The sequence below is a fragment of the Gavia stellata genome, chromosome 2, assembly GCF_030936135.1.
Source record: "Gavia stellata isolate bGavSte3 chromosome 2, bGavSte3.hap2, whole genome shotgun sequence".
Classification (NCBI taxonomy): domain Eukaryota; kingdom Metazoa; phylum Chordata; class Aves; order Gaviiformes; family Gaviidae; genus Gavia; species Gavia stellata.
Window position 1 is genome coordinate 57,325,567 of NC_082595.1, and position 11,716 is coordinate 57,337,282.

Sequence of the window (11,716 nt, forward strand, 5' to 3'; positions counted from 1 at the left end):
CGGCTTGAGGAAAGGTGTCAAGTAGTTGCTTCTATCCTAAAATTAATAAAACATCAAAAATAGTACATTTTTGTTTCCTTAAATATCAGTAATCAAGTCTGTATTTTGCAATAGGACTTCAACATTTCCAACTCTGAGTTCAAATCATATTTCATTTATAAGAACAAAAACAAAGAAGCAGTAGGTTTCTGTCTTAACATGATTTTGCTTTATAAAGTGGCATAGCAAATGTTTTCAGAATGAATTTAAAAGAATGTACTGTATTTTTGTATAACAATCATAAATGGTCTTTATGCTTTTATATGCCAGTCAGCAACGTAGTACTTCCTGCATCAGATGTTTATATTTTGTTCTCCATTTTGGGGGAAAAATTATTTAAATGAAAGACAATCCTGACTTTTAGGGATTCACATGTTGTTTTCACATTTAGTGTTTCTTCCATTCTTACGCGTTCACATGATTGGGGCTTTTAGTAGCATTTTGTTCTTCCAAAGTATTATGTAGATGGCATTAATTAACCCGCCTTTCTCTTGCTGGATAACAACTGTGTGTGTTTCCATCGTCAATTAGGAGGAGAGCTTCATGTGGTAAATTATTTGCATTATATCAATTTACAAAAATCAGTTTTGTTTTGCTGACTTAAGAAAAGGAAGGAAGAAAAAACTAAGCTTGTGTAGAGAAAAGCATATTAAATAATACAAAATTTGTGACACAGACCAGTCAGAGGAAATCAAATCTTTTCTGACCTGTGATGAAAATTAGACTTAATTTTTTACTTTATGGTGATGACAGGTACCTATATGGATAGGGACGTTTCATATCACACTCTTTGTTGTGATATCCAGCACTTTACATTTTTTCACTCTGGCATTTTGAGCATCTTTATTCAAACTGTCACTGTAAGTGTAATTCGGAAGTCACATTACATTCTTTACTAAGAAAACTAAGCCTTCCAATTCCTGTTGAAATGTACACTAAAATCGAAAGGATTATACTCATGTTTAAGTTAGGCCCATACACAAGTGTTTGAAGAGCTAAGAAATTTGAAGAAATATTCTGACCTTTCTAGTACAAAAAATTTGCTTTTTGACTTTGGTAACACTTGCTTTCAATGCTTATTTATTTTCAATAGCTCATGCCCGGTTGATGTTTAGGGAGACTGTGACTTTGGAAGATGCTGTAACTGTGGTATCGGTGATGGAATCTTCTATGCAGGTGAGGTTTCTTGCAGACATTGCCATTGTTGCAATACCACATTTAAGGGATTCAGTTTATCATGTAGATATATGTCAGCTCCCTTCATCTCTTTGGAGGGGGTTTCATGGACTCATGGAAAGTAGGTCATCAGAGACCATGACAAGTCATTTTTAGTCCATCTTGATTATTAAAATCCTTAAACAGAGATTATACTGAAAAATGTCGATGAGTGATAAAGGCTTGTTACCTTTTTTTAATAGTCTTTTCAGTCTAAGTGAAGTTTTGGCATGCTATTGACTGTTGATAATCTACATTTTAAAGACTTTTTGAGCCAGAAATTGTGTCTATATCTCTGTGTTTAATAGCCTCTGATGAGTTCTTCTTCCATGATGTTATCTTGTCACTCGTTAACTAGGTATGAAAGAATCAAGTCTTTTTTTTTGAGCAAGTTACGAACAGTTGCCAAGACCTACACTTTATTTTGCCATTAGATAATTTTAAAATGTGTTGGTGGTGATACTAAAACTCAGAACTTTTGTTGCCATACACTGAAAATTGTGCATTCCAATTATCACATGGATTTGTGTAATGTTTCTATGTAAAAAGGCATTGAAAAAAATGTGGAAGGCTAGATTTTAGTTTACTATAATGTTATTAGGAATAATATGTAAAGAAAAAGCAACACATTTAGAATGAATAAAAGGAATGTGAATCTGATAGAGGCTTTTTTAAATGGAAAAGTGGAAAATAATATAGACGCTGTTACTTCACATAGGGTATTTTTAAGGGAAATAAATCTTCATGCTTTGGGGTAGAAAAAAAAATACCATAAGCAGATTATCTGAAGTTTTATGCATGGGGATTTTTAGCACATCTGAAATACTTGGTTTTGGCTCTGTCAGAGATGGTGTACTCCACTGCACGGATGACTGGTCTGATCCAAAATTGCATTTCCTATGTTTCTGTATAGGTTGATATGAATATATTCAAATTAAAGCAATTGTATATAGCACCCATTAGCTCAATGGACCTTAAAGACCTTTGCAGGAGTAGATATGCTCCTTTTTCAGAGATAAAACTCTTCAGGATAGATGCACAGTCACATATGGCAGGTAGGCACTTGTGATCTCCCTTGTTCTTTCAGTGAGGGTTGAGAAACTAATTGCAGTTTGTGCCACGGATAGTCTACTGCACAGTGTTGCAGATGGAATTTGTCTCAAAAATACTACAGGGCCTGACCTTATTAAGTAGCAAAAGATTATTTTGCTGTCTGCTGCAATTCATCTTGCACTGTTTTGAAGAGCTCAGCTTTTCAATGACAGCACTGCATCTAAGTTAAAATAAGAAGCTGTACTAATATATCCAGTTGAAACAGTGGAAGAAATCACATAAGTGTTCATTAACTGTAATTAAACCTGTAATTAACTAGATGGGAATTTGATTGGACACTGGTTTCAAAGCAATATGGTTTTGGATATAAGAAATCTGAAATAGCCAATCTGGATATAAGAAATCTGAAATACTCCAATTTTTTTTTGTAACAGATCAAAAAGTGGAATGTATGTGTATAATAATAATGAGTCTGTAGTGTCATCTGCATATCTCTCTACCTCATCAGCACAAATAAGTCTAAAAGAATTGTTTTAACTGTCGGTCACTTTTTCATTTTTATACAGCCCTGCCCTCAAGGGCTGCAGTTTGCATAACAAGCATCTATCTAATAAGAGTCAGTGAGAAATTTACCTGAATTATGACTGCAGAAGACTACCTGGGAGTAGTTGGTATTCTCATCATATTTGCTCCACTATCCATTTCTTATGAGCAAGTAGGCAAATCTGTTCATTTTTGCTAGGAATCTGCAAATTTGAGATCTGCTATTTAAGGCCAAATTTTACTTTCCTCCTGAAAAGTATAAATGAATCACTGAAACAGTTTATTTTTGAAGGAAGTTTATTTTGAAATTTGTTTTATTAAAAAATAGAAGTAACATGCAAAAGTTTATTTTCAGAAATTGATTCCTTCTCTAGAAAAAAAATAACTTTATGTATAGATACATCTTGTGTTTCCTGCCTAATTGTCAGTCTGTAGAATGAGGTTGTAAATGGGGGAGTACTAGTGCCATTCTTGAAGGACTGGCTGCCACCTTTCAGCTCAGCGAACTCCATCTTCAGCACTGTCTTTGCAACTTCTGCAAAAAGTCATATTCTTGCCGGTATAAAATCAAAGTTCATAGTTCTCAGGTCAGTGTTCAGTTATTTCTTGTGAGCCCTCTTGGGAAGGAGGACTATCACATTTTCATTACCAACCTAGTTCATTGGGGTTTTTGTTTGTTTCGTCCTCTAATTCACCCTTACTTTTCTTTTTCCTACTTTGTCTTCATGAGCATATTCTAACCCCCCTGGCTTGATCTTTTCTTTGCCTCATCTACTCTTTGTTAACATTGTCTCTCTCCTTCTCTTGGTCATGTTTTCATCCTTGTTTTATTCCCTACCCAATCCCTCTCCTTTAAATCCCTTTTTACACTTTGTCTTCCTGTCATTAGGCACTTTCATACCCTTCCTTTCTGCTAACTTTCCCTGTAATACTTTCTTTTTTCACTCTCTGTTCTAGATCCTCTGCCCTCAGTTCCATAGTGTGTGGATTTGTCATTTTCCTCTCCTCAAAATGATATCTCGGAGGGGCAGATATCTCAGAGACGCAAGCACCAGCACAGAAATGAAACTTCACAGAAATCTTAAATTCAGTCCCATCCCACTTAGAATTTCACACACATGTGCATGCCCGCACACACACACACAGAGGAACATTTAAAAGAAACTCATTGTGATAGCCAAGTAAAGCACTGAAAAGTCAGTGAGGGCAAGACATAATCGTACCCTTTGGGCATATATCTCAAGATATATAATCATGTATTCCTTTTTTTTCCATTGGATCCTTAGGTCACAGATTGACAGTACTCAAGCCAAAAGCAACTATCCTTTGTCAGTGTTTTGCTCAATGTTTTATTACCTGCTGTTCTAAAGGTAGAATTCTCATTTTCTTCATGTGTTCTTCTGTGGAATTCATCTCCAGTGTATTTGAGTATTTCAGAAGTATCAATTTGCTTATCTTCACGCAGTCCTTATGAAGTGATGGGTTGGTGCTACTCCTGTTCTATGACCTGGAGCTGAATTATGTACAATCCAGAAGAAATTGTCCACTGGAGCATATCCCATGAGAGATGATTGGGGCCCAGTTTCATAGTAGTAGCACTTCAAGTGTTTGAGCATACTTCTTGTTGACTGCAGTTTCCTTCTGTGCGCACACCACATCAGGCTCCTGGTTTTAGATTTATTGCCTTTCAAAACTTTAGCTTAACTGGCTCATTCTGAATCACAAGAACTGGAATTTAGCATCAGAGAGAGAATCTAGTTCTCCTTGGTTGCTTTTAAATGTCCTAACCAAGAGACTGGACTTTGCTTTCTACAGTCCCTACCTCATTAACTATGAACCTTCCAGTCCTTGAGACAAATACAGCAGAGAGGTTCTACAACAACCTTTGTCATGGCTACAGACTAATGCTTCTATGTATGTGGAACAGATCTGTCATGCTCCTGAAGTGGTCTGCAAAAAAACCCCAAGTGATAACTTCAATGATGGGATGCATTAATGGTTGCATGGACAGCCTTAGTTTTAGCACTGTGGAGTTTTAGAGGGCTTTAATTAGCCACCAGAATGATGTTTTTTCAATGTAAAATTTTTTTTTTTAATACAAAATTTTAACGTTTCAAAATGAAAGAACCAGAAATTGCCACAAATGAGAATGTGTGGTCCATGTGATGCCATTTGTAGCAATTTCTGGTTCTAGAGGCTCCCTTGACTTTGCCATTGCTCTCATGGCATATGATAGGCACCTTGTTTATTAGTTCTACTGAGCTTTCTAGATTAGACAGGAATGGTAAATGCTAGCTAATCTGAGGCAAAATAGGGTGTGTGGTGTAGGGTTTTTTTTCCAAAGAGCAGTTAACTACAGAGCTATTTTAGATTCTTTGTTGTGGAACAAATCACTTTGTGCAGATGCTCTGTTCCAAATAAAAACTAATTCATTTCTCACAGGGCACAGCAAAATTTTCCCAGATTAACATCACTTGCTATCTGGAATTACTCCTGAATAGTTAGTTACTCTTAAAGAGCTATTCAAAAATATTTTTGCCGGTCAATTTAGCCTGTGTTGACAAGCCTTAATAGTCCATTTAAATAATTAGGCAAAGTTAATGAAAACTTTCAGCAATCAGAACTTCTTCAGTTACAAAAGTGTCTCACATGGGCAGAATTTTTACAAGGTATTTGGAAAACTTCTTTAATCCTAATCTCCGTTTTTAGTCATGATGTTCTCAAGCCTTGTCCTGGTTTTGGCTGGGATAGAGTTAATTTTCTTCCTAGTAGCTGGTATAGTACTGTGTTTTGGATTTAGGATGAGAATAATGTTGATAACACACTGATGTTTTAGTTGTTGCTGAGCAGTGCTTACACTAAGTCAAGGACTTTTCAGCTTCTCACACTGCCCTGATGGGAGGAGACACAGCCAGGACAGCTGACCCAAACTGGCCAAAGGGATATTCCATACCATATGACATCATGCTGAACAAAAAAAAATGGGGGGGAGTTGGCGGGGGGATGGTGAGGCCACTGTTCCAGAACTGGCTGGGCATCAGTGAGCGGGTGGAGAGCAATTGTATTGTGCATCACTTGTTCTGTATGTTCCTTTGTAATTATTATTATTATTTTCTTCCTTTTCTGTCCTATTAAATTTTTTTTACCTCAAACAATGACTTTTACCTTTTATCCAATTCTCTCCCCCATCCCACCGGGGGAGAGTGAGCGAGTGGCTGTGTGGTGCTTGGTTGCTGGCTAGGGTTAAACCACGACAAGCCTTAAGTGGACTTTCCATTTTTTGTATAAATAAAAATAAACCAGTAGGAGTAAACTGCAGGCTTGATCACATAATTGCTCTATGTGTATGAGCAACTTTGCCTGTGTTAGCAGACCTAGTAGGATTATTTGTGTGAATACAGTTACTCAGTAAATATTTGCTACCTTAAGCTTTAAAATATCTAAGGGAGAATTTTGTATAAAATGGTCTCTGCTGTTTAAATTTAGTGCTGAATAATAAATATAGCTTCCAATTTTTTTTTTATCTCTTTGGTAACATAGGGGGGTGCACTTCTCGGAGGCATCAATGCCTTACATACCTCATTTCCAGAAAATCCAATGGCGCAGTACCGAACACAGTGTGAACTCATATTGGAGCGACTGGAGCTGCAAGATCTTCTGCACAAAGAGCTACAAAGACTTGACAGGTTATAATATTCAGAGTAATAAAATAATTCAATAGCGAAAAAGAATTGTTTGACAAGAATACCTGGAGAGGGTGTAAAAATACAATCTGACATTGGGAAGGGACTTGTTCTTCAGAGGACATGGATAAGCAGGGAGATTCTTTTAAAAAGTAGCACTCTGAGATCATCACAAGATCATTTCTCTCTCGGGGTTATGGAATTTACAAAGATTTAAGAACATTTTAATCAGTTCCCAACTCATATCTCAATTCTATGCTCACAGAAGTTTCAGCGGAGCTTCTTAGGGTTAAAATGCCAGATTCTGTAGCTGAGCAAATAATTTTATATAACCTTTTGTTACTTGCTTGGTAAAATGCAGCAGATCTGCTTCATATTTTTTAAGCCGCCTTTTGTGTTGGGCTTGTCAAGATCCTTCCCTTTCTGTTAATGGAAAACATAAGCCTGAATCAAAGTTCTGTTCTTTTGGGTGATTTTTCTTTTTTACACAGTGGAATTTTTGCTGTCTCTTCTCTAGTTTTCAGCTCACTGCAATAATCTTTGGAAAGTCTATTTGCTGTTATTAATAGAAAACTTTTAACGCACTGAGGCTGAGAGGAAAACACTAGGATTGGAAGAAAATAAAATACAAAAAAATAACATTTGTTTCCTGAAATGAGGTTAGGCTCTAAAGAAACTCATACTTTCTTACTGTTAAAGGAAGACAAAAGATTAATGTTATCAAAGCTAATGGAATGAGAACAGTCAGGAAAATACACTTTTTCCTTTAAATATTATTCAGACTTACTTTGTCACTTATAGTAAGGACATCTTAAATAACCACAGAGGCAATAAAACCAGATGAAAGTGGGTATCTCCAACAGACAGACAAAAGCTAGTTTTAAAACAGAGGTGTTCATAAGGGCCCATAGAAATGTAGGATGGGATGGGAGATCAAATACAAAGACAGGATCAGGTTTGTGTTTGACCCTCCTGGCAGGGTCTTACGTTATCTGCTCCAAAGGCCTTCTAATGAAGAGGATTTTCCATTGCCATTGGGTAGTCTGTTCCATTATTGCTCCATCCTAATGCTCATAAAGGTTTTCCCAATATCCCACTGATTCTCCTGTGCTGCAAATTAAGCTGATTTCTTCTTCCTCACCTCTTAAGCAGCTTAGAGAATACTAAATGAATGTTCTTTTTAAAACAACCTATTCCCTATTAGAAGACTTGTCCCATATATTCCCCCTAAACTGTATTTCAATAAAACAAGCATGTATCTTTCAGCCCTTCTTGATAAGTCAGATAATTTCTGCTACTTTTCATCAAAATTTTAAGAATAAGCATATTAGTAAATAATGATGATAATGATTCTAAAAGATATATGTCAATATAGTGTTTTCTCCCTCATATAGCAGAGAAGCTGTTTATAATGTAGAGGAATCATTTCACCTACACTAATGCAGTCACTTTGGGGATAGAATGTGGCTGCTCTTCACTCATGGTTAGAATCACTATTTAGCAAAAAGCAGAATGCTATCTCCCTTGGAAATTCTATGTTTAGGTACAATAGACAGAATATCAGCTACACTGAGATTGGAGGGAACCCTCATTTTAGCACCTCTGTTGTTTTGGAGGGCCCTGAGAATATTAACACCACAGACAGTGATAATTAACTTTTATAGGTGATCTGAGATGCTTTTGCTCTATCATGTGGACGTTTTGAAGTGTTGGGTCCATAGCGGTTGTGAGAGAAAACCATCAGCAATCACTAATCCAAGTAATACCTAGATTTTCTATTCTGATAACTCGTTTGAGGCTTTGCCTTGCTCAGGATAAAATCTAATGAGGTTCCTGTTCTAGAAGATATACTTACAGAATATGTAATCCCTCAGGGGCTCTAGCAATGGCTGCAAGTAGTGCAAAGCTGTTTGTTTGGGGGTTTTGGGTTTTTTTTTTTTTGTTTCCCAAGGAAATGAAGTTTACGTGGTTGGTTTCTCTGTCCATCTGCCTATCTTTTATTGGCGACACTAAATTCTGCCACTTACTGTAGAAGGTGCTGAAAGATCACAGACTGCAACACCAGCGTTTGGAGTTATATGTGAAACTTAATAATGCAGTTTCGTGACCTACATTGTAGCTTTTCACCATTCATACATCTTAAGCATCACTAATGCAATAAAGAAAGAAAAAAATGAAAAATAAATTACTATTGCTTAATTTTTTTTCATTCCATAGATTACAAAAGGAAAATTCATGCCAGTTGCAGCCTGAAGAGACAAGTTTCAGTACTACTACAAGATGCTTGAATACGGATACACTTGGGCAGTCAAAGCAAATGTCTCCGTCAGAACCTTCAAATCAACAAAAGAATAACTCCAAGCCACAGCCTTCTTTGCCTGAAGGCAATTGTGAAGGGGATATACATCTAGAACCCTTATGCAACCCAGCACATGGTAATAACAAAAATACAAAACACTTGATTAAACATAGTAAGAGAGGTGATGATGGCAGCCTGGCATGGTTTGACAGCCTGGTGGAGAGCAACACTGATGCTAAAGAAACTTTTCAGAAAAAGTCTCCAGTGCCCAAGAAATCCCCAAATAACTTGGCTTCAAAATCCCTGTGTAAAACATCCTGTTCTGAAGGAAGAAGTGCTTCAATACCAAGGAAGGGAAATGGAATGAGAGAGTCACTGGCAACTGTGAATCTAAATGCTCCTTTGGAACAGGACAAAGTTTCCAAGATAAGCAGGAAAAGGACTGAAGAACAGAACTGTTTTTCTTCAGAAGCAAATATTCAAGACCCAGCATCACCAAATGCTAGCGTGCAGGATTCAGTTATTACACAACAGGTTTCTAAAAGCTGGCAGAGACTGCACACAGAAAAATCACATGGCTTCTTTACAAGTACACAGGACCCCGAGGCAAAAGCCCGCCCTTCCGTATTACCTGCATCTGGCCTGCCAGATCTTTCAAGTGATGCAGATTCGGTGCTAGGGGAAGAAAACAACAGTGTATCTGGAGCAGCAAAAACTGCAACAATTCCCATGAGAAAACGAAGTAAAGGTCAAGTAGTAAAGGAAACAAAGGTAGTAAGTTCCCATGAGCCAGAAATCCTTGACAGTGAAAGTCCTCCAGCAGCTAAACTAGCTAAATTTTCTTTCAGACCAAGGACAAAACTTGATCATTCTTCAGAGAAGAAAAATGAACAATTTTCTCTTTTTCAGAGTGCAACTATTTTTAAGCCTGGAGAGCAGCTCCACGGAGAGCAGCTGCTAGAAGAATGCTGCCCCCCTCAGAAATCCAAGATGACTTCGACTCACTTAGGAAAAAATAGTTTGGAAAAACAATCAATTGATAATAAAGGGAGAAAAGAGCAACAGAGTGAGGCCTTAGGGAAAGAGATCAGAGGAACTGCCACAATATGCTCTGATGTCAGTTTTGATGCCATGTCATCTCCACCCACTGAAAAGAAAAGGGAGGGAGAGGAGAAGCTTGGTGGCCCAAGCACAGGGAAGGTGCGCTCCAGCACATTAGCCAAACTGTCAACATTCTCCTTTGTATCACGTCCTGAGTCAAAATTTGAAACCTCACCTACCATTGACACCAACAAGGAAAGCCATAGCCCATTGCTGAAGGTGCATGTGAGCAATCCTAGCAGAAGGAAGAGTTTTGCATTGGGAAGTACTAGTAAAGCCAGTGTTGTCTCACGTAAATCTCTCTTCTCGATAGCAGAGCTAGATGATAGTACATTAGATTTTGATTGGGATGAAGAGGTTAGGAAAAATCCAAGCACGTAACATGTATATTCTCCAAATTACTTAACATACAGTTCTTCTGAATCTCCATCCTTCTATCAATTGTAGCCATAGTTTACATTTAAAAATAATCATCCTGGGCCTCTGTTGATACCAATGAACATACTTTCTTTAAGGGCCATATACTTTACATCAGCTAAGGATTGCATATACTGCAGGCCTGACGTGGCTTTTAGTTTTCTAAACTCTTCCCAAGACTACTTGTATCAGTTGACTGTTTTGATTGACCTGATATAACCTGAAGACTTGTATGCTTATGTTCATACATCCAGAGTATAGTGAATCTTGCTGAAGAGTAGGTTTAATTGACAGTTATCCTTTATTTCATGTAATGGTTAGAACTATACGTGATTCAGATTGTCCTTCCGAATGACTATGCCACTTTAGAAAAATTACGATGCTAAAGCTATGTCATTATATTTTGTTCATCTATATATGCTGTTTGTCTCAGCATAGTTAGCAATATTGTGATTTATCATCACGCTGTGGTAAGTATTTCTGTATTATCAGTATCATGACAGTTTTGCTGCATCTCTGGTTACTGTGCTCCTTGTCACACTGCTGATGTTGAAGACATGGATCAAGAGCTTTTTGTTTCTGTTTTTTTTTTTTTTAATTTCAATTTTAAATACACTGGTTCAGGTATCTGTGTCTGTATTCTGGGTCATTTTATCAAAACCGAACTCTGTAATAAACATACTGTTCTTCACTGCAGAGAACAATTTCAGGTGACTGAATGGGAGTCCTCAGTAACGAGGGTAACTTTAATGCAGGCATTAAGCCCTGGCATATATGCTATAGTTCAAACCTAGCAGCATGGTGAAGAGCTACCCTAGTGTAGCTTGGTTCCGACTCAGATAACGTTTACTTGACTATTTTAATTGTGATTAGAGTTTTACTGCAACTGATACGCAGTTCACCTTCTGTAGCATGCTGCATCCTGTGTCATTCATTTGTCTAATGGGAAATTAATCTACTAATGCATTACATGTTTACAGAGAAAGGTAAGCCTTAAATTTCTTTCAGTGACTTGCCTGGTATGTTTCTTCTGTATTTGAATTCTCCACAGAATATTCTTGTTATAACCTGCAAGGTAAACAGAGAATGGAGTAGTTGCTTACAGCACAGTAAATCCTTTGAGAGACTTGCTAGCACAAAGACGGGTCTGATTCTCTCTTGATTTGCTTAAATTTAGAATTAGCTCCCTTGAAACCAGGTGAGTTAAAATACTGTAAAATTTCAGAGAATGAGGGAGTATGAGGCCCAAGTACTTCAGTGTGATACAGTGAAATCATGAGAAGAGCAATTATAGTAGTTGTTTTAGTGTTAGGAATTTGGGAAAATGACAGAAACATTACTGTCCAGGCTGATTGTGTGGTAATTC

General features: G+C 37.2%; 1 protein-coding gene across 1 annotated transcript in view; it reads left to right on the forward strand.

The window, feature by feature from the left end:
* The window catches only part of MCM9 (minichromosome maintenance 9 homologous recombination repair factor), a 49,112-nt gene extending 38,798 nt beyond the window's left edge, over positions 1-10,314 (forward strand). Inside the window, exons 10-12 of the mRNA XM_059835509.1 lie at positions 1,133-1,215; positions 6,391-6,536; positions 8,751-10,314. Of these exons, the coding sequence (XP_059691492.1) occupies positions 1,133-1,215; positions 6,391-6,536; positions 8,751-10,314 (1,793 nt within the window). The remainder of the gene's footprint in view (positions 1-1,132; positions 1,216-6,390; positions 6,537-8,750) is intronic.
* The last annotated feature ends 1,402 nt before the right edge of the window (positions 10,315-11,716 follow it).